An 18514-nucleotide genomic window follows, 5' to 3' on the forward strand; every position below is an offset into this window, starting at 1 on the left:
ACATTATTTATGGGGCACAAGATGATGATACATACGTATTAGACACTGACCAAATCACTTAGGGGGATCTCGACAAGCTGACCTATAGCTATCTCAGATTTCTTCAGACAACCTTCCTTTTCTATTTATTAATTTTGATATATGTTGTGTGTGGGCTCACATGGCCTGGCATGTGTGTGGAGGTCAGAGGACAGCTGTGTGGGGCTGGCTCTCCCCTTCCACCTTTGTGTGAGTCCCAGGGAATGCTGCCAGCAGTCGGGTGTAGCAGGTCTCTTTACCTGCTGCTCATCTCAGACCCGAGAAGCTTCACTTTACAGCAGGTGGTGATTAACCAGAAACTTACAACACAGCAGTGAGTCTATAAGATGTTGCAGCACCCTGCCCTAAATAAAGCATCTGTGTCTACCTCCTCCAAGGCTCAGGACACACTTTGGAGGGGGGAGTGGGGCAGAAAGGAGTTGGAGGATGGGGAAGTTTGCTTCTAAAGGACACCTTCTCGGCCTGACAGTCATTGGACTTATGAACACACTGTGCTGGGGATGACCACCGGGCCTACCAACATTTCATCATGGAAGGCTCAACCCTTCCCTGGAAGACTACTGATAATTAATGGTGATAATAATAATAATAAACCCTGCACATGAGGCTCAACCCTTCCCTGGAAGACTACTGATAATTAATGGTGATTAGAGGAAGGGGTGTAAGTTCTTTGAGTGATGTCGACACTAAGAGGTTGATCGTGCTCCGATAAATAAGTTCTTACCCAGGTTCCCGTAAGCCACCCTAATTAAACTTAGTCACACACACACAGACACACGCACACACATGCACAAGACAGGAAAGGAGGACAGGGGTTTGTTCAGAGGAAGAGTTTTAGCAGGAGAGGGAGAGAGTTGAGAGAAGGAAATAAGGGCTGGAAATGGCTGAAGTTGTATATATATATTTATATATACAACTGTCAAAAAAAAAAACACAATAAGGAAGTGGGTAAAGAGTGAAACAGAAGCAGCCAGAGTGTGGGAACCGTAGGGAGGCTAGTGAAAGTCAAGCATGGCTGAGCTCAGTAATATCCGGTTGTACGCTTTTGAGGGGATCTTCCAAAGCATACAGCATTCATAGCTACTTCTAAACTGATCTCTCAGCTTTTCATCCTTACAAGCCAAATATAATTCTTTCCAGTCTGTGTCATAAGGATTCAATCTGAAAATACGGCACCAGGGCATTAGCCATGAGTCATACTGGGCAGACTGCTCAGACCCTGAATAATCATTTAGCCAATGTAGCTCATGCCTTAGTTGTACATAAAGGAATTAATGCTCATCTAAAAGGAAGCTTGATTGTGGTCAATCAGAGGATTGACCTCTTGCAGGAGCAAATTGATACCCTCTGGCAAATCGCTCAACCTGGCTGTCAATGAAAGTATGTTGGACTTTGTGTCACTAGCATACAACATGAGAATTTTTCCTGTGCTGCAAATTTGTCTAAACAATTGTCGAGCTATATTTTAGGTAATTGGACTGGAGAATTCGATACTACGATGGAGCAGCTGAGAGTGGCCATTGTCACAGTAAATTCTACCGGAGTGGACGCAGGACTAGCCACAGGATTATCACCATGGATTGCTGCAGCCATGAATCATCTGAAGGAATGGGCGGGCATGGGAGTGTTAGCAGGCCTTCTGGTGTTGGTCTCCTTGGTTTGCCTGTGGTATATATGCAAGATTAGAGTCTCACAACAGTGTGATGCAGCCATGATCATTCAGGCCTTTACAGCCATTGAAGCAGGACATTCTCCCCAAGCATGGTTGGATACCATAAAAAGCTAAAATGATACGCTCAGGATGCGAGGCTAAGCACTGCACTCAGGGTCAGCAGCTTTCGACCCAGAGAAGAGCATGTCTGGTTGCATGCGGGTTGATGCCCCAGGTCCCGCCTATGAGGAAAAGGTATCGGACGGGTCTGATGCTCTTTGGGTGGATGACACCTAAATGAACATCAGTACAAAGTCCCAATTTATTTCTAATATCAGAGATCAGACCTCTACTCTTGCCTGATGCGTCTAAAACAAAAAGAAGGAACTGTAGAGAGCTGCGGAATGCTATGCCTTAAAGATGGAGCTGGTTTCCGCCTTCCACCTTCCCGATGGTGAGTGCTCTCTGTCACGAACAATTCCACATTTGGCTAAGGCTGAGGATCTGGCTTGCTTCCATGTATGTGGACCTATCTGCATTGCCCACGTGGCATGCCTGGGTTGGCTACCCAGAGGCTATTTAAGCTGTGGGCTGGCTTTCCCCAGGGTCCGAGGATTGTTCAAGGTTCCTGAATAAACTGCATTGAAAAAATAAATAAATAAAAATAAAATAAATTCAAATGGATAGAATTATTAGTACCAATTTGGCAAGATATCTAAAATTTATGAACATGTATATATCCATTATAATAAAAACGCACACATGTGATTCCAGGAAAGATTTCACAGAAGTTCCTCAGAAATGGTCAGAAACCACTGCTTTTCAAAGAAGAAAATATTGTAATTATGAATCATTTTCTCATGTTTTTAGAGGTTCCATTTCACTTTTAATCGCTGTCTCTGTCTCTCTCTCTTTCTTTCTGCGTTTCTTGGAAAAATGCACAGAGAAATTAGGTGACAAAATTTCTGAGCATTTACTGTATTTTGAAAACCGTATTTTTTGCCAATAGCATGCAATGAACAATAAATCTTGCTTTGTTGTTTAAATAAAAAAAAAGTTCTTAAGAATATGTCAAACAAAAGACTTAACATTTATGCTTTTCAGATGAAAGAAGGCTACTGCACTTTTATCCCTGCCAGTGGTGTGGCAAATTGTGTGAGATAGACGTATTGGTTTACTTTATTATGATAAGCATTTTATATTATTTACCATGAATTTATACAATAAAGTTAAGGTCTACTTCCATAAAAAAAGACATTTCTTTTAATGTTCAATACTGCATTATGATCAAAAATCAAGCACAAGATAGCCTTAATCTTTCAAAGTAAACCTAAAAATAGTGTAACTCTCAATATCAAGCATCACAGTTAGCAAGACAATGTCAGGACCAAACCTTTATCATAGATGCTGTGTAACTTACCAATGAACTGGAATGCCTCTGTGCATTTGGTGAGTAACGCTGCAAAACCGGATCTCTGTGAAGTTCTCCTACACTAACCGAATTCGACTTCCTTTTCATGAGAAAGGAGCTCTCACTGCCTGTTTTGAAATGAAAGAATAACAAGAAAGTGAGGAAGAAGAGCTGAGGACCATATTTCAGTCTCAGAAATTTAAATGTCTTCATTAATAGAAACTCCACAGGCTTAGAGGTCAAGAGTGCTTTTCACACAGACAGGAGGACCAGAGTTTGGAAACTGGTATCCATGAGTCATATAGTCCTGAGCACATGTGTAACCCCAGCACTGAGGGGCAGAGGACCAGACAGAAGAGGATTTGGTAGGGCTCATTGATTGCCAGCCTAGTGGAAAAACTAAGCTCCAAGGTCAATGAGATATCCTTCTCCCAAGAAATAGAGCAAAGAGTAATAGAAGATCCTTGGAAACACACCCAAGCATATGACATACACAGATACACAGATACACAGGCACACACACACAAGAATCTTCACAATTCTCTTTGAACATGTGAATGAAACTGATAAACTATGCTGGCTTTTGATTTTCTTCTTCTGGGCGTATTGATTGCATTCCCGTGGCAGACTCAACACTGAATGCTGAATAACAATAAGCCGATCCATGTCTCAGAGTTGAGGAATAAGCCAAGAAAATCAGCAGTCACACACATTACAGCAAATAGTACAAGAAACAAAGAGAGCACAAAAGTACGGCCAACAAACCTTCCATTTCTACACTTCCTTATAGATTTTAAGTTTTGGCTCTAAATATTGAAAATACATCAAATTATTTGACATTCAACAATCTTGACTCTAACTCATTTGGATTTCATGTCTAGAAGTTAAGTGTCATCAGTTTTTTAAGTCATTTATTTTCATGTTTTTTGTTTTTTTTTTTTTAGCAGTGCTGGGGACTGATCCTGAGACCTCAAGGCAAGCACATATCACTGACCTATACTTATGATTAGCAATAGTACTTTTATGAGAGAAAAATGGGGATGACAGAAATTGTGAATTTTCAAAAATAAAACTGAACAAAATATACATTTGTAAGGATAAATACTGAGGAACGATTCATGAAAAATATTTACAATTTTCAATTCTACTACTTTTTAGGTTGGAAAGAAAAAAATAATTTTTAAGTGATAAAATTAAATTACAAACTCAATATCAATTTCATAATGTGTAATATAAGTCAATATAAACACTAACCCTCTGGTAAAATACATAAGTTTAATTCATTCCATCATATAAATTGCTTTGTTATTTTAATTAAAGGGTCGAGAAATGGCCAAGTCAAGGTGCTTGCTACCAAGTCTGGTGTACTCTTCAAATCCCAGAAGCCATGTGGTGAAAGGAAAGAACTGACCCCTGCAGTGGTGCCCTGACCCCCATACAGTACTAAATAAATGAACAAACAAACTAAATTTTTAAAAGAGGACACAAATTTGGAGAAGTAGGGAGACTGAGGTGGATCTGCTTGGATTTAAAAGAGGAATGAAGTAAATATGATCAAAATACAGTGGACAAGACTCTCAAAGAACTAATAAAACATTATATTAAAGATTTTGATGAATGAGAATGTATACTTTAACTATTCACATGCAATGTAACGGATATTCCATGTCATCATTGCCTCATGTTATGTGCTTCTGAAGAGTCTAGAAAAACACTGTTTACATAAGCAAAATCGTGGCTTGCTGGTGATTTTTGTGTTTCTTTTCCAGTGATTTTCCTTGTTTGAAGCTACCCAATGGTATGAAAATGTGGAATGAACAAGCTCAGTAAGCATGAGGTCTTTTGATTCAAATCTTGGCCACAAAAAAGTAATAATTGAAATGAGATATACTCTGACTTTTATCACGCAAAGCTTCAGGCAGACCATCTTAATCAAAATATCCCTTGGATGCACAAGAAAGGAAGAAATCAAATTATTCTTCTTTGCAGATGACAAAATCCTTTTTCTTAAAAGGCCCCCAATGCTCCACCAGGAAACTCTTACAACAGATAAACAACTTCCACTAAAATATCATAATACAAAATCATGATACAAAATCAGCAGCTTTCCATAGGACCAGAACAGACTTGACAGGAAAAAACAAAAACAAAAAACCAAAAATTCAGTCACAGCAGCTTCAAGGAAACAAAACACCCAAGAATAAGTCTCACTGGGAAGGTAAAAAAAGACTTTCACAAGGACTGTTTTACAATACTGGATAAAGAGACTGAAGAAGATGTAAGGACCTTCCATGCTCACAGAGAGGCAAAATTAATACTGGAAAAATGGAAATAGTACATAAAGCAACTTACAAATTCAGCACAATTATCATAGAAACTCCAATGGCAATCAACACAGAGGTAGAAAAAGATCCCCATGGAGGTAAAAAGGCTTCAAGTAATCAAAGCATCATTGAACACCAGGAGCAGTTCTGGAGAGATTCTATACAACTGGATTTTAAATTATACTACAGAGCCATGGTAAACAAAACAATGTGCTACTGGCACAAAAATAGAAACATACACCCGGGGCGCAGAATAGAGGGCCCAGAAATAAGCCCATGTAGCTACAGCAGCTTGATTTCAGATAAAACTGACAAAGATATACACCGAAGGAAAGGCAGCTTTGTCAACAAATGGTACTGGGGAAATTCTCACCAAGTACAAAGTGATACCTGCATAGTGGATTGACTGTTGCTCTGTTTGCAACAGCTAAGATATTGAGCCAGACTAGATGTCCATTTGTCCATTCGTGCACGAATGAATACAGAAAATAAGGTACATACTCCCAGGAGAGTTTTACTCAACCATGAAGAAGAATGGAATTATGCTTTTTGCTACAGGAGGGGATCATAAGAGAGGAGGTATCTGTGGTGGTAAATGGGCTAAACAGAGGGCATGGGGACACTGAAAAGTAAAGGGCGTTAAGTCTGAGCAAAGCACAAGGGTACCTATGTATTAAAATGTCATGATGAAGCCTGTCTCTCAGTACACTAAAACCAAAACAATATCAGCAACAACCAAAAAAGATTAAGTCCCTTCACTCAATTTGTTAGCAAATCCAATTGTATTAAGTGATAACTGCTATCATCATATAGCTTCCTCTATCAATTTTAAAAGTTATGTCAAGTGAGTTATTAAAATAGTAATATTGTTTAAGCCATACTAAAGTTAAGAACTACTCGCCAAGCGTGGTCCAAACCCTTTATGGAAATTTTCTTAACTTTCTACCTGTAACTCCTAAATGCTGGCATCATTAACATATAAAGTTAGGAAAAGGACAGAGCCACAAAAACCTAGTGATGTCAGGGCTGGGACTGCAACTCTGGTGTTAGAGTTAGCTCCCTGTAAGAGTGCACGTGACTGGGTCCTCTGGTTCATACTGGGAGGCACAGAACAGTTTCTTGAGGCATTGCTTTAAATGCAGGACTTCTTATGCATTTTCCCGAATGAGTTAAAGCATATGAGCCACAGTGAACCTTTGTTTAAAATAAGTACCTTCACTATCCAGATCATCACTTTGGCCAAACACACTGTCCACAGAAGAATCGGGAATGAAGGTCCATTCACCAAATTTCGCCAGTGCGTCTTCAGAAAAGTTGCCATCACTGCCTGAGGCCACTCCTTCTTGCAGAGTATTTTTCATCTGATACCGGAGCACTTTTCTTGCTAGGACAGAGCCTGTGTCTAAAAATAAACCAACTGGTCACTTAGAAATCAATAATTATAAAACATAAACACGCCTTACCCAAGCTCCTCACGTACATCTCATAATCTTAAAGATTGTCCCCCCCCCCCAGAATCTCTTCACTGCACACAATAATAGTGTATATTAGGCAGAGGTCATGAGAATCTTCTCTGCATCATTCCAATTTTAGTATTTGTGCTGCTGCTATTTGAAGCTTGGTATAAATGGCTGCTTTCAGCCATTATGAAACGAAACTCATTCAGGGAAAGGGCTGAGACTATAAACAGAAGCAGACCTGTGTGATGCCTCTTGCTGTCTAAGCTCTCCAAGAACCAATCATCTCACCTGGAACATCCGGATGGCATGTTCAGTGCAGGATTATAGAATAAAATCAAACAACACTGTGCTTACGAAAGCTTACTGAAACTCAGAAGATGCTTAAAATATTAATAGATAAAATTTGTCCAGTGGCTCCCATGATGGAATTTTAAAATTAACACTTGTGCTGGCTAATTTTATGCCAAATTGACACAATTTAGAGTCATCTGAGAGGAGGGAACCTCAGCTGAAAAACTGTCTCAATAAGATTGGGCTATAGGAAAACCTGTAGGGCACATTCATAATTGGTGATTGATATGGAAGGGCTCAGCCTGTTCTGAGCAGTGCCATCCCTAGGCTGCTATGCAAAAGCAAGCTGAGCAAGGCATGGGAAGCAGCGCTCCTCCAAGGCTTCTGAATTAGCTCTTGCTTTTAGGCTCCTGCCCTGACTGGCATCAATGAGAATAAACCCTTTCCTCCCCATGTTGCTTTTGATGAATTTTATCACAGCAGTAGTAACCCTAAAGACAACATTCTTCTCAATTTTCATAACATTTTGTGTTTATTTAATACTAAGAAGAAGTGTGCTGGCAGTCACCATGGGTCTACAGAAATACTAGATTTTTTCAAATATTACTGTCATGACTCACATACTAGATACATCAATCAGTCAAAAAAAATTGAGAACTATTTCAATGTTATAAATCCAAAATTTTCCTTTAGACAAACTACCAATGAAATCATGATTTTATCTTCCAGTAAAACAATATTAACACTTTTAAAATTACATCAAGACTTGCCAATGTAAGATCTTTACACAGAATGGATGGAATACTAAATCTCCATCCAGGGTCACAACCCCCCTCCATCAGAAATCAGAGAACAAAGACGGACAAGGTGGCTCATATAGATAATCTCACAGCTTAGAAGACAAAGGTGCGTTTGCTACAAGATCAAGTCCAATTTGCTTCACCTAGAGAGTTTCAGGCCAGCCAGGGCAACAAAGAGTGACCCTGAAGAGAAAAGGATACAGGGAGGAAAAGAGAAGATGGAAGAGGAGAAATGAAGAGAGGAGATTGGAGAAGGGCAGAGGGGAGAAAGGGGGAGGGAAGCTGTGGAGACGGAAGAGCAGAGGAGTGGCATCATTTGTATTTTTCAGTACAGTGTTTTATTTTCACATATGTAGGACTCACATAAGTGAATAGAGCTTTCAGCAATCCTAATACTGTTGTTCTATGTAGTTTTTAATCCTTTCTTGACATGGTTCATACTGTCTGCCTAGGCTGGCCGCACAATGCCCCTGTCTGGGCCTCTTGGGTACATTTTCATTACATTTAAGTCTGCTGCATGGTTCTCCTATATGACTGTAAAAGACTCACTGGATGAGTTTTGCACGATTTTTTTATGTGTTTCTCTCTCCCCTCTAATATTTTTTTATCTTTAATCATTTTAATGTACATCCTCATGCTTAAAAATCTTTATCCTGAGTCTCTAATAACACATCATGATTAACAGAATATCTTTTCCTATACAAATAACAAATTGCATATATCAGATTTACAAAACCCAAAAGTATGTACATGAATTGAAAATATCAACAGATAATGCAGGATGTCCTGAGAAAGAACAATTTTAATTACCATTCCTATGTGAAGTGCTTACTTCTACATGTGCATGCAATTTCATTTACTACCAACTGGTCCTTGCAAATCTGTAAATGTCCAGTGATCAGATATTTTATGCAAAGCAGTCCACAAACAAACAAACCTAACTTTGACTTCACGCCTATAACCTACCAAAAAGATTGTAAATACGTTATCTTCAGTATGAGCGAGCAGATGAACAGTGTGTCAGTGGGATAGTGTTTGTCTCCATTCTCTAAGCCCTACGTTTAAAACAATACCAGTAGTTATATCTAAAATAAGAGTTACAAAAAACGTTTTTATTGATACTTACTTGTTTGTTTCCTTAAATTAGATGACTTATCTGGAAATAAAGGACCAAGCCAAGAAGGATCAATTTTTCCTATGCAAAATCCTCCAAGGCAAATGCTGTTGTTGGCCAGGTCCAGAGCAAGCCTTCTCAGGAGCAAGCTGATGACCTGGCTGTCGCCCTTCTGGATGCTCACTGTCAGTGCTTTCCGTACATCTTGCTCACGGCATCCACTGTTAAGCAACAGTTCCACCAATTTGGGACTGTTCTCTTTCTCACATACCTCATTTTTACAAAAAAAAAAAAAAGAAAAAGGAAGTGAACACAAGACTCTCATTTCTTCTCTTTGGCCTGACAGAAAAAAATGGAGCTTGCTATGGCTATTCTTTATACCTCAGATTTGGGTTGAAATGTTGTGAATTAAGGCTAAACATATTCTTGCAATAGACAGAGGAAATAAAATAAAATCATTGGCACAGACATAAGACTAGGATAAGTCACACAATATGGAAGTTGCCAGTCAGTGGTTTGAAGACACTCCATCATGTTTCCCATTCCATCATGGTGGGCATCATGCTGCTCATGGAGTCTGACCACGTGGTTTCGTGTCCATTATTAGTCCTTCATATTTTTCTCTGACATCTTTAAATTCTCAAAAAGTAGTACTGCTAATTTCATCTTTTGTTTGAATAGTTTCTGAACATGCAACTTCTTGGCAAGTAAATAAACACACTTTGCAAAGTAAGGTCGCTTCAGAAAGTCCATACAAAGTGTCAGTTAACAGATATTCATTAAATATGTCCATAATGTCAGTTATTTGCTACTTAAATGAAACACCTGATAGCCAGAATAAATTCAACAAATGGAATACTGAATTCAGGGATGTAAACACAGACTCTTAATTTTTTTTATTTACTTAATTTGTATACTATTGCTGTTGTTGCTGTTCATTGTCATTGTGGTGGAAGGCATTGACATCATGGCCTTATGAAGGCAAGACAGGCATTTTCCGCTGAGTTATAGCTCCAGACCGAAATGCCTCATTTTTCGAAAAGGAGATAAAAATAAATGCAGAATGCATGCAGAGGAGTACAACAAAGGAATTTGCATAGAAAAAATAGCTCTGTTGAGAGAAGGGTAGAAAGCTCTCTCTGTGGGGAATTCTGAGAGCAGTGGTGATCGGCTTTTCATCATGTTGTTTTCCTAACAACAACTAGGAAATTGAGCTTCTTTTTAGACCTATCCAAATAAGATTAACACAATGATTTGCATTCAAAAGATAAACAACAAAGCCATATTGAACTACTGACAGTAATAATGATAACAGAAAGTCTATTCTCCATATGGCTTATTTAAAAGAATTTCATACTAAATTAAATAATTTGATGGTTTTAAAGCCTCAGCACAAACGTAGATGAAAACATGTTGAAATTTCTGTTTCTCCTCCTTACTAACATGCACCAACTTAAAAATTCAGATAACAAATACATTTAATTACAATGTGGGAATAAATAAGATAAGGCTTAAAACTGAGTTATTGGAAAACTGGCAACAAAAGTTACTCCAGGCCCCTAAGAGGCTTTAGTGGGTAAAGAACAGACTTCCAAACCTGAGGACCTGGGAATCGTCCTACAGCCTGTGATAAGGAAGGAGAGGACAATCTCCTTAGGTTGTTCTTGGATTTTACCCACAAACCATGGCACAGGTAGACAGACAGATGGATAGACACACACACACACACACACACAATAAATAGATAAGTAAATAAATATTATTTTAAATATACTACTGATTATTTAATAAAGCACATTAAATAGTCCTAAACTCATTTTTTCATACTCTCTGGGAGCTATATAAGTTCCAAATTGTATTTATCTAAGAAAATGGCTGATGCACTTTTGGGGACATCCACTGCACTCATGCTTGTCGCACAGATGCTCACCCATGTGAAACACTCCCTCCTTGAGAGAGAAAGGAAGCTCTTGGGGCTCTAGAAGCTGCCAAGACTCGGAAGACACAGGGATCTCAGAAGCTCAGAAAGTTACACGTTGCACAAGGCCCCTCCCCAGGGTTGTCCCTAAGCGTGGACAATTTCTGGGATGAGGAGACTTTCTACGGGAGCTTCCTTTATGTCCATCTGGGAGCTTCAGACATGTAGCTTTCCTGAGCCAGCTCCTATTTGGAAGTGGGCTTTCCCACAATGCAGCTGTCTTTGAGTCACGCATGCTCCTAAATTAGTCCAGAAAGCTCACTGGTTTGCAGTTTAAACTTAGATGGAAATGTTCCTTGGTCTGCTATTGGAGCCATACCAACAAAATGCTTGTTTACAATTCAAGAGGAAGAGTCACAAAACAATACTACGAAGTCAATATTCTGGTGCAACTCCTAAAATATTTAATGGAAGCACACATTAAACTCTCATGGACCTACAGACATTAATCTTAATTTTGTCTCAGGTTCAGGTGTATTGGAAAGGATTTAGGTAACATTTTTTTTATTGGGGTTTGAAGGAAGATGATCAGATATTTGTTTTCATGGTGTGGGAAGAAAGACTGAGAAGAAAGTGTGCTACACAACTAGGATGGCTAAGAACAAGTGATGCCCATTAGAACCCAGACCCTTGAAGCTACCGAGAAGAGCTTACAAGTCATGCACAGCCCTTGTAGCTTTTCCTCCCACACCTCTTACAACCAACCAAATCATGCTTCCCAAACCCTCATTACCCATAATCAGGGACCATATTGCAGTCATGTATCACAGGTCACATCCTGAGCTGACTCCTTGTTTTGCAGGACCTCCATTCCCTCAGATACTTTACTTTGAAAGTACTGAAGCATTTCTGTTGTCAGAACACTAACAAATCTTGCCCAGAAGACCGTTTTCCTCAGTGCCTTTTTCTCAAGTGCCACCTTTCCCTCTCCCTCCCCGAGGCCTACCATTTGGTGCTGTGACTTAGATGAAAGAGGTGTCATGGAGAGGAACGATTTCGTGGGATGTTTCGCCACCCCAGTCACTGCTCACTACACTTTCCCAGAGGCTTAACTGACCCTCCAGCCTAGGATTTTTGCCTTTCCCCACAGGAGCTACCTGCTTCTCCAGACAGAGGTTCTTATATTTTCCCCAGAGTAGCTATTGCCTCTGCAGCCAAAGCTTCAGTAAGTCATGACTGATCATGATGCTCTACAGTATCACGTGTCCTGGACTGTAGCTCTTCAAAGGCGCCATGGTCTTGCAATGAATCCAAGGATGAGAACTTGTGTACTCCTTTGGCAGTGAAGTCATTCTGTCTTACCAGATGTTACCATAGATGACCCTACTTATGTCTTTTGACATCCTAAATACCCTAGAAAAATCCCCCTTTTCGGCTTCTAGTCTCTTACATGTTACAATTATTTAAAGAATTTGCTTCTTATGAACTAGCCAATCAAACTGTTTCCCTCTTAAGTTCCCTTGCCCTGGCTAGCTACTTATTATACTCAAGGCTGGGGTTATATACAACCAGCACTAACCCATGAATGGACTTTGAGACAGACTTGCTTACAGGTCAAGACAAAACCACTCCTCCTGTCGATCTTCTAAATTGTGGTTATTGGCCCAGGGGAAAAAATAAATAAAAAGGAGACCCGAGACAGTAACTTCAAGAGTGGTCCATTTGCCAACTGACCACAACAAAAATATATGGCAAAATCGAATGGGTTCTGACCTACATTGGAAAACATGTTCACTAGTCTCCACCAGACTCCAAAGATGCTTGATCATTTCATTGTGATTAACTTTAAGCACATCCATGGTAACCCTGTTAAAGCTGTTGCTACTCCATGCTGCGTTTGTGGTTTAAACAAATCAAGAACAGCCCAATAAAAAATTAAAAAAAAATCCTTTATGGTGAAAACATAATAAAAACTTGATTCACCTAGACAATAGCCCTGTCTCTGATGGGGATTGTTCTGCCCTTCCTCTGCTTTCCATCAGCACCTCTAACCCTTCTCATTTTTTTCCAGAATCAACAGTTCCAACTCCAGATAGTTCTACAAGTGGAGAGTGTCCACCAGATATGTGGATTTAAATACCAGCCTCTGACCAAATGCTAACCTGAATACTCTCTCTCTCTGTGACACGGGAGTCTATAGACTCCTAGCACATGGGCACCTCAATTCAGCAGGAAGCCAGATTCATTTTGATGCTCATTAACCCACTGGGCCCCCATCTCATTTTTTTTTTTTGTAAAATCATTCATTTAATTCTTTATTTAAAAAAAAATAACAGAGAATTTAGAATCTAGACCCCAGTACTGCGGCAAAGAGCTGAAAGACACACCTAACTCTCTGTCTTCAGTTTCTGCAAAGAGCTGTTTCCCCTCTGGACATGACATGTTTGCCTTGTCATCATGAAGCAAAGTCTACCTTGTAGGACTATGGTAATGGTTATGGAGTAAAAGAATATAGAACCTGGATGGATGATTGTCAGCTGGGATTCCAGCTACCACATCTCCCTGCTCCATCCCCAGCTACAAATGATCCTGGGACATACTAGGATAGGTAGGAAGTAGAAGGTTTACTGAAAGGGGTTCTTAACAAAGAGCTTCAAGGAAGTTGTCATCCAGTGATGGGGTAGGACCCTGCAGATGGAATTGTTTGGGCACTATCCACTGTGACCGAAGGGAGTGGAGAATAGAATGGTGCTTGTCAGTGGCCTGTGTGGCAGAGGAATGAACTACCAGTCACAGATACATAGCCATGAGACTGTGATTCTCAATGTCCAGACTAGATGAATACACAGAGACAAAGAGTAGGCAAGTGATTTCCTGGAGGTCAAGAGAAAAGTGGACAGAGGTCCAAGGAGAAGGAAGTGGGAACTGGGGCTGATGGAATTTAGCTGTGGGATGATGAAAATGTTCTAGCATCGAGTTCCACAACAGCAGTACAACTCTACACAGCCACAAGTACATAGCAGTGTGACTTCCTTTTCAACATGGGTTCTCACTGTGTCACTATATCCTTCTGACTGACTTCGACCTCACTGATGTCCTCACTCCTGTCTCGGTCTTTCATGATTAAATTATGTACTTTAAACATGAAAATGGTATGATATATTAATTATGTTTCAATAAATCTGTTCTTTTTTTTTTAAATGAGGCAACAAGGTAGAAGAGGAGGAAGAAGAGTAATATGGAGAGAAACAAAAACAAGGCCTGGAATATTTACCTGATAAATTAAAGAAGTTGCCCCCTTCACTTGATTGGCATCAGCTCCCAACAAAAGCAAACATTCCACCATAATGCTGTTATTTTGATCGCAGGCTCTCTCTAGCAACGTGGTTTTCAAGTCATCATCCACGGCCAGTTTTGCAAAGCATTTGCAACATAGGTTGAGAAACTAGAAGGAACGGAAATGAGGATGAGAGGCAGCTGGGGCGGGGGGAGATGACATTTAGCCCACAGGCAGCAGTGCCATACCTGTTCATCCTTCCGTTCCACAATGCTGGAAGACATCTGATGAAATATTACCAAATCAAATGAATAGTGCACCAGAAGCTTAGAGAAGGATACTGACAGTTCAAATATTGACAAGATTGTCTGTAATCCCTGAAAAGATGAGCAAAAATAATAGTAAATAATATAAGCAATTATGGGCAAAATAACTCGATCATATATCATATATTAATCATATATGACATTTAATACCTAGCTTGCTCATTTAACTAAGTAGAGAGAATTGAATTTGTACCTGGTAGCTTTAAAGAATCATAATGTCTCCCCCTCTTGGTACTAAGAAATATATTAAGAACAAAGAGAACAAATGCTAGCTAGCAAACCATCCTCAAACAAATCAAGAAAAGCACTTATTCCCCTCAAATTTGGCCATTAAAGATTCCTTTCCGAAACCACACCTACAGGAATGGAAGCTAGATATTGCTCGGGATTAGAACAGCTAGCAGCACCTGGATCCAAACCAGCCGATCTCTATTTCAGGAGTACAAATTAGCCATCCAGAATCCAGCATTTCTTCCACCTTTTTGTGCTAGCCCCTACGCTTGTACCTCAGAGCCAAGTATGTCCTCCTGACCTCACTGCCATTTAGTGCATTTGTCTGAAGCTCCAAAAGCAAAATAAGGGTTGTGTTCTTGTAGCAGGTTCAACACAAATGGCAAAGGTGCCACTTAGAAGAGTCTTGAGCTCGTGGAGGCTGGCCAGGCCTCTTCGCTCATGCAGTGTGTCGGTGAAGGGTCCTTTCCATGAACAGCTTTAGTGTGGATGGCTGCGAGTAAACTCACAAAAAATCGGCTTAATGTCCGCAGCGGCACACGAGTGATCCATCCACACATTAAGGTGATTTTGCTCCCTTAAGATGCTGAGTTCTACAAACACGAATACTTTTTTTTTTTAAGTTTTGAGATCTTTTTTTCATTTGAAGCTAATCTTAGTGCTGTTAAATTCACAAATGTGCTATTTTTTTTAATTACCCAATTCTAATTGTCTAAAACACACATTGCTATGGAGATCTGAAAATTCACATGCAATGAATTAGTCCATAGTAAAAGGACCCTAAAATCACAATTCCTTCCCTTAGGTGGCTTTTAATCAATTTTGCCTTGGCTTTAATCAATTTAGAGTAAAGCACTTTCCAAAATACAGATTTTAAAATGCTTTCCTACCGGAACTAAAACAACAGTGTTCTTGGAACCTTACAGTGAAGAAAATGTTTTAGCTGCATATGTGATTTACTGAAAATGGCTGTGCAATGATTAAAACCTAGATATACGTATTGGTTAACTTGGTGTGGTCAGTTTTGTCTTAAGTGACAAAGTGAAGTTCAATAAAGCTGCAAAGTTGATTACCAAAAATCCAAAACCAAGACAGAAGTTTTGGCGTATTCATTTGGCTAGGATTTACAAACAAACAAACAAAAAGAAAGGCATTTCATTTGTCTAGTAAAGAACAGTCTCATTAATTACAAGTCTCAAACTCCTGGGATGACATAATTTTCCCTCCTCAGTTTCCAGAATGTTTATATACACACCCAGTAACAGTTTATTTCTTATTCCTGGCTTCATCAACCTCACACTATCCTAAAGTCTTTTTAAAGACAATTATCATACATCTATATAGCCTGATGAAAATAATTTCAAATCTTCCGTTGAGGAAAAAAACAATCAAGAAGCAAAAATTGCTAGATGCAAAAGCAGTTTATGAGAAGTCACAGAGGATGCCATCTTTATAATTAAAAAAACATTAGCTGGAATTTTGTTAGCATCTTTGCAGGAAGGACAAAAAGCAAGCAAACACACTGATGTTCAGGATCTAATAATGAACACTGGATCCTTATAGTCAATGCAATTTTCTGTGCCTTCCATAATTAAAATTCTACAAAATGATAAATGGTTTTAATTGGCTAGTCTACCCTGTAGGTAAGCAATGTGAGTTGCAGGAGTCCAGGGTGGGAGGGAACTGCGTAGGTTCCCGGTTCCCTCGAGCATACTCACTGTAGTCTGCACTTCAGCAACATCTTTAAATCGCTGTAAACTGGAAACCAGAATTTTTGCCAGGAGATGCCCTGTCCCTATGCAGAAATTCTTCTTTGTAATCAAGCATCCCATAAGATGTAAGCCCAGACACTGAATTTCTAAAACAAAAGAGAAAAAGTGACAATGGGAATTCTTTGAGCCTCACAATGGAAAGAAGGAATCAAAGAGCCAACTAATAGCTAGTGGTCCCAAGTTCCGACTGTACTACTGTACCAACCTTGGTCGTCTGGATACATCTGCAAAGCGTGAAGAACTGAGTCAACGGCGCCATGCAGGGACAGCGTCTCCAAGGCATCAGGAAAATGTGCCACAGAAGAGATTACTTTCAGTCCACATTTCTGAATCCCGGGACTCCCAATGAACTAAAATCAAAAGGAGTATAAGAAGTTACTGTTGAAGTATAAGGAGATGAGGGATAGAGGGAGGGTGGGATTGGGAGGGAATGAGGGAGTGGGATACAGCTGGGATACAAAGTTAATAAACTGTAACTAATATTAAAACATAATAAAAAATTTAAAAAAAGAAGTTACTGTTGTAAATGAGGTTTGAATACATGTCTCAACTAAAACAAGCTACAGACTGTTAAAACCTAATTCCAAGTCTAGGGATACGGCTTAGATGGTAGAGCATCTGCTTACCATGAAAAGCCCTAGGTTTGAGCCCCAGTACAGCACCTTGGCATGTGGTACCCACCTTTAAACCCAGCACTTGGGAGGTGGAGGCAGGAGGACCGGATATTCAAATTCAACTTCAGTTAAATAGTATAGAGGCAGTGATGGGATGCATGAGACCCCAAGAACAAAACATAAATGATGTGGTCAAATTACTATCCCTATTCCTGCCTCCTATTTTACTAATTACTTGTATGTATAGAGTAAATATTTTAACCTTCGAATGTTCTGGGTCCAGTATTGCACTAAATACACACATTCCAAAACAATCTAATTAGGTCCATGCTAGCAACATTGCCAAACATCAATTGGAGAAACGACAGCTTCTTTGGTCCGTGCTGATACAGAAAATTCCCTACAGATGAACATAAGACTATGTATGTATAGAGTAAATATTTTAACCTTCGAATGTTCTGGGTCCAGTATTGCACTAAATACACACATTCCAAAACAATCTAATTAGGTCCATGCTAGCAACATTGCCAAACATCAATTGGAGAAACGACAGCTTCTTTGGTCCGTGCTGATACAGAAAATTCCCTACAGATGAACATAAGACTAAAGTTGGTACTTGTAACTCTTCCTGTGCAGAGTGGATCCACTTCTCACAGCTCCAGAGTTCACTGGGGTTAGAAAGATTAAGTGCTACAGATGGCATGACACAGAAATAAAACCAAACCAGGGATATTTTGTTGCAAAGCCATAAATAAACTTAACCCATTTGCAGTGCTGTCTCTCTCCACAGGAATCTCTAAGTGAGCTTGACTCCAAGTCTCACATGGGCTTCATTTCTCCCCTTCAAACTGTGCGAAGCAATAATTTTGTCAAACTTCAAAGACGTGTAGTTAAGCTTAAGTCACATGGTGCATATGTCAGACCTAGGCATGGAATATTAATGTGCCTGTCTTAGAGACCGAGATTTTAAACACATCTTTTCTTTAACCAGGGTTTCTTCCAGCACTTTGAGGTATATGGATATCTTGATAGAATATAGCTCTTTCACAAGAAGCTACTTTTTAAGGAGACATGGCATGCATGCTGACAGCCACATCCATATACCTCCTCTTCCAATGCTAGTGGTATAGATCTAGCCATGGCCATCTCTGGCTCTACCCACTTGGACACTGCTCTCCCATCTCTACATCAATGTGACTATTCAACTTACAGCGTTTCTTTCAAAGATGACCACAATGTCTTTCTCAGGAGTTCATTGCACACAGGTAGGTCGTGCAAACACTTAC

At 39.6% G+C, this 18514-nt stretch overlaps 1 protein-coding gene across 5 annotated transcripts in view; it reads right to left on the minus strand.

Annotated features, from left to right (window-relative positions):
* The window catches only part of Lrrk2 (leucine rich repeat kinase 2), a 146253-nt gene that overhangs the window by 70585 nt on the left and 57154 nt on the right, over positions 1-18514 (minus strand). For all 5 annotated transcript variants that reach the window (XM_060388793.1, XM_060388790.1, XM_060388789.1 and 2 more), the window contains 7 exons: positions 16820-16964; positions 16561-16700; positions 14534-14662; positions 14283-14453; positions 9103-9361; positions 6639-6827; positions 3111-3229 (listed from right to left, as the gene is read on the minus strand). In XM_060388793.1, the coding sequence (XP_060244776.1) occupies positions 3111-3229; positions 6639-6827; positions 9103-9361; positions 14283-14453; positions 14534-14662; positions 16561-16700; positions 16820-16964 (1152 nt within the window). The remainder of the gene's footprint in view (positions 1-3110; positions 3230-6638; positions 6828-9102; positions 9362-14282; positions 14454-14533; positions 14663-16560; positions 16701-16819; positions 16965-18514) is intronic.

This window comes from Meriones unguiculatus, chromosome 8 (genome assembly GCF_030254825.1).
Source record: "Meriones unguiculatus strain TT.TT164.6M chromosome 8, Bangor_MerUng_6.1, whole genome shotgun sequence".
Classification (NCBI taxonomy): Eukaryota; Metazoa; Chordata; class Mammalia; order Rodentia; family Muridae; genus Meriones; species Meriones unguiculatus.